Consider the following 4849-nt stretch of genomic DNA (forward strand, 5'->3'; position numbering starts at 1 on the left):
AGCCCACATTGCTCTATGGTATTGCTTTGCAGGTCCAGAATTATCAGCAGTGAATTATTTTTTCTCACTTCTTATTATTACTAAATTCCGTCAAAGCCCACTTTCATGTCTTCTCATTAATCATCTGTGTAATTTTAGAAGGCAAAATGCATGAAGCTCAGAGGTAATTATGCATTCTATTATGCCTGTAGATATCTGAATGAAAGTCATGTTCCATCGCTCAATCCCTTTCCTAAAACTCATTTCCACAAGTGATGACTTAATGATCTATTTACTTTAAAGGTTTGCCTTTGGGGACAATGATTACCCCAGTTAGCTCATTTGAGAGAACAGACTACTCTTTCATGGAATCTGTTAAGTATTTAGAAAAATCATGTGGGCTTTGAAAATGCATTTGGTGCAACATGTGTTGAAACCTAGGCTTTAACTATCCCCAGGTAGAGAGGACCCCTTTATAACCATGCAGAGTATGAGAGCCACAGTGTCCAAATTCTCATTTCCATTTGTTAAACATGGGACCAGCCAGCTCTGGAAGCAGCGTAGAGGAGGGCAAATTGCAGTTTTGTTTTGCAGCTCCAAGTCCGTATGTGTGAATAAAAGAATGATAAAGGGACAGAATTCTCAAATAGGATGATTACTGATCAGTTTTTCTGATCAGTTTTGTTCTTCTACCAACAATAGCCAGTCTATCACTTTATATATAACTAGCTAGCTAGCAATGCAAACATTAGCTTCCCATGTGCCTGTCAATTTAATCTCTTAATTTCCTTTTTTACTCTGCAGTTTTGAAAACACCAGTCTCCGGTAATAACATCCATACTTCTAGGTATAGGTCATGTGTTTGATTATAATAAGGAGATATTTTCCTATGTTTTTAACAGCAGAGTGCAGTATTTTGCAAGGAGAGACGCCTTTGTGAGTTAGGATATGTTCATTCCTGTTCGACTGCTTTTTCTGAGCTCTTATGATACAGTTCAATCAGTGTGCGTGTGCAAAAATCCTTCTGCTATAAACTCTACATTAAAATTTGCTGAAACATAAGTCAGAAATACTACTTCAAGCAACGTCTGGATTTAGTGAGAACAAAAGCAAGGTGGATTTCAGGTGAGGAAAGGCTGTCTCCCTCTAGATGTCAGTATCCAATCCAGAGCCACATTTGCGGCAGAAGATTTCCTTGTTCTGGGTCAGGAAGCCTTCCCCCACCAAGGAGACTGAGCACTTCCCACAGTTAAAGCATTCACTGTGCCACTGGCGGTCTTGAAAGCAGATAAACTTGGCACCTCTGAGACCTGTAAAGGAATTGGGGGAAAAAATATTCTTCCAATGAATAGATTAAGGATTCCATCCGGTACTTTCCTAGGAACTGTAGAGAACAGCAATGAGCAAGAAGACTGCATAGAGGCAACTATGCTGCCTTCCATGCCCCTGTGTCCATTTGGGAATGTCACCCTAGGCAATTTCCTGATGAGACCCAGCCTGATTCCTAATTTTTTCCATAATCTACAAAAGTAGATAGAATCTGAATGTATAAAGCAGGTATCTTGGGAAACACATAAAGATCACTTAAGAGAGGGGGGACAGATTTCAAAGTAAGAGATATCTGGGTGTGACTATCTTTTTTTCTCTCTTCATGACCCTGTTTTCTTAAAGCAAAATTAAGGTACAATAAAATAAATGTATACTTCCTAGCCTGGTGTCTGATGTTTTAATGACTTTGAGTTTTCTTTCCTCTATTTCTATGTTTAGTTTTACGTAAGATAAATTTCCATGGTCATACTGTGGTTTGGGACACGATTTCCAAAAGTCCCCAGTGGAAGATTTCATCCAAACCATCATGTAACTAGCCTAACATGATGACCTGATTGCCTTGCCCAGAGACAACATCAGCCCCAGCTTGCAATAAAGATCTGTGAGTCTGATCACTTGGGCCACTGAAGCCATGCTATCCAGTAATTTGTCTCTAAGAGGTGCCTTGTCAGCCTCTACAACTTCCACCTGGGCTTCGCCTGAACCGTAACGTTTCCAAGAAAGGGAATAGAATCTGAGTCTTCAGTGACAATCTCTTTCCATATCCCTAATATGGATCCACGCTACAGTTTAAGGGACTGACTCTGAGGAGTTGAAAGGGAGAAAAGGTGTAGCGGTTGGGAATGGTTTGGGATGCCTTGGGTCTTTATTTATTTGCCAAGTTTTTTTCCAAGTGATCATAGTGTTACAAACCTCCCGTGATTTGCTTATTACTCACAGAGTGTGGCTAACATGGTTCGTGGGTTGATTCACATGTAATTTCCAAATATTCCATTTGGGGAAGCAAAAAACATGAATAAGCATTCTATTTCAGATAAACTCTCCTTAAATACAGATATATATATATATAATATAATATAAATATAGGGTAATTTATAAATTTATATATAATATATAATATATAAATTTATAAAATATAATATAAATATGGATATATAATATAATGATACTATTTAAATATGATAATGAACACTTATTTCCATACTAGAAATATTATTTGATGTCTTTACATGAAATTTATTAGTTTATAAGTAAATGCACATCAAATTTCTTTAATTTCTTTGAATAAATTTATAGCTTGCTTATTTATGATGCTATCATCATTACTTGCTAATAAGAGTAAATCAATAATGAACCAATTAATTCCCTGAGTGTTATTCAAAACATTAATAAGCTGACTGCAAGAATCATGTTCTATATATGCATGAATCATCTCTGTTCATAAAACTAATTATTACATATCTTGCATTTTGATGCTCATGAGTTTTTCTTGATTTTATTAGTAAGCCCATATAAGTGGTAAATATAAAAACAATTCCTCCAGAATTTTACAAAGAAGAGAGAAATAGAAGCATCTGGTAGCAGGAATTTAAAAGAGGCAGATTCAACATGTCAGATGCTTATAAATTGTTTCAATTTTGAATAAATTTCCTCCATTAGGTCATGAGGGTCATTGTAGTAGGAAAGTCCCCCAGGAAACCCGTCTCTGGCCCTTGTTTTATTTGACTTCATTTATTACTGAAAGTTCAGTAGAATAAAAGCTAGCATTTGTTGAGCACTTGAAAATGAGTCCATCACTATCCTAAGCCCTTCACATATCTGCATCACATAGCTCTCATCTTACCTTCATGAGTAGATATTATCATCAACTCTGCTTTGCAGACAAAAATTCATGAACAGAGAGGTTCAACCACTTGCCCAAATCAGCCATTTGGTATGTAGCAGATCTGGAATTCAGTCCTAGGCCATCTGGCTTCAGAACCTGTGCTCTTAACTTCCCCAAATTCAGTCTGAATTTATCTTTTGTAAAGACCATAACCAGGAACACTAGCATTCTTTTCTGAAGAAATAACATCTGAAACTCCTTTTACTCAAAATAAACAGAAATGGCAGAAAGTGAAGATGTGATCCTGTTCAACTCCGTATTTGCAAATGAAGACCTCCATGCTGGTGAGTTCTTTACCCATGGTCACATAGTAGTCAGGGGGCATAGGCAAGGCCAAGTTCTTTTACTCCCACTACATCAAGCTGCTTCACTTATCCCAGAAAATTTGAAAGGTTGATCCTATCTTAGGGGAGAAAAAAATTACAGTTCTACCTTGAATTTGTTCAAATGAATCAAATTTATTCTGATGAGATTTAAAAAAAAAATCACACCTGAGACTCATAGATAGATTTAGTTAATATAAAAAAGTATTTTGAAAACATCCTAACATAGTTTCTTAGATTGACATATTGTTGGCATGAATGTGCAACTTTCAAAAGATAAATATATGGCAGCATAAGAATTCCCTGTGGAACGTTAATTCAAAGAGCTCAATTTTAAAGAAACACTACTACAAAGCATATATACAAGCAATATATACAAAGCATAATATATATATGTATATATATATTCAGATATATATTCAGATAAAAATAAAATAAAATATAAATAATAATATAATAATATAAATAATATAAAATGTTAATAATATTTTAAATAGTAATGATATTAATATTATCGATATAATTAATAATATAATTAATAATAATATAAAATAATAATATAGTGATAAAATATAAGTAAAAATATATATTCAGATAAAAAATAGTGAAGTGAGTTGGAAGTTTTTGAAGACATTATTGTCTCAGGTGTCTCTCATCAGAGCCAAAAGAAGATTATTATAATTATAAAAAAGCTGATTATTCTGAATTAACTACATAGTCCCATATTTGGATTACTTTTGGGTCAACTCTGTGATTCTTAAGGCTTTCTTATATTACATGCAGGACAATGTGTTTTTTCTCTCTGAACCTCAAAGACCTGGGCTCAGTGATTACTAGGAAACAACCCAACAGAAAAATGTCACTTAGCTACATGAATCTGTGATGGATCAGAATTGAAACTTTCCAAGTTCAGGGCCCACACAGGCTCTTTGCGGGTCAGTATTAGCCATCTGAGTACGCAGAAAGTTTTTAAACCTCATTTGATTTGTTTAATTTTCTCATTTCCTCATGGAAGTCCCCCCTCCTTTTTCTGGCTAGTTAAGAAAAGTGTTCTAGTATAAATCAACTGCATGCATTGGGCTGTAATTGCAGATTCCACCAAGGAGATTTATGAGCTCCCAGTACTGATGCATTTCTGGAAGTCCCATTTTCTAACTAAAACTGGTAGTGAGTGACAGTGGCTCATTCCCCTGACTGTAGGACATGTGAGATGTATAGAGGAAGGAGAGTGGAGTGGTGAAGAGCCCAAGTTTGGAGCCCGATAGTCTGGGATTGCACACGGAATCCAGTGCAAGGGCTGGGAACGTAACAGAGCAGAGGGATGGAGATGAGT

At 35.7% G+C, this 4849-nt stretch overlaps 1 protein-coding gene across 1 annotated transcript in view; it reads right to left on the bottom strand.

Annotated features, from left to right (window-relative positions):
* Positions 1–1125: 1125 nt before the first annotated feature.
* Positions 1126–4849, bottom strand: part of FHL5 (four and a half LIM domains 5) — a gene marked incomplete at both ends in the record, with an annotated part of 13557 nt that continues 9833 nt past the window's right edge. The window contains 1 exon segment of the mRNA XM_080806908.1: positions 1126–1317. Within this exon segment, the coding sequence (XP_080663034.1) occupies positions 1126–1317 (192 nt within the window).

The sequence above is a fragment of the Martes martes genome (genome assembly GCF_963455335.1).
Source record: "Martes martes genome assembly, chromosome: 6".
In the NCBI taxonomy this organism is placed as follows: Eukaryota; Metazoa; Chordata; class Mammalia; order Carnivora; family Mustelidae; genus Martes; species Martes martes.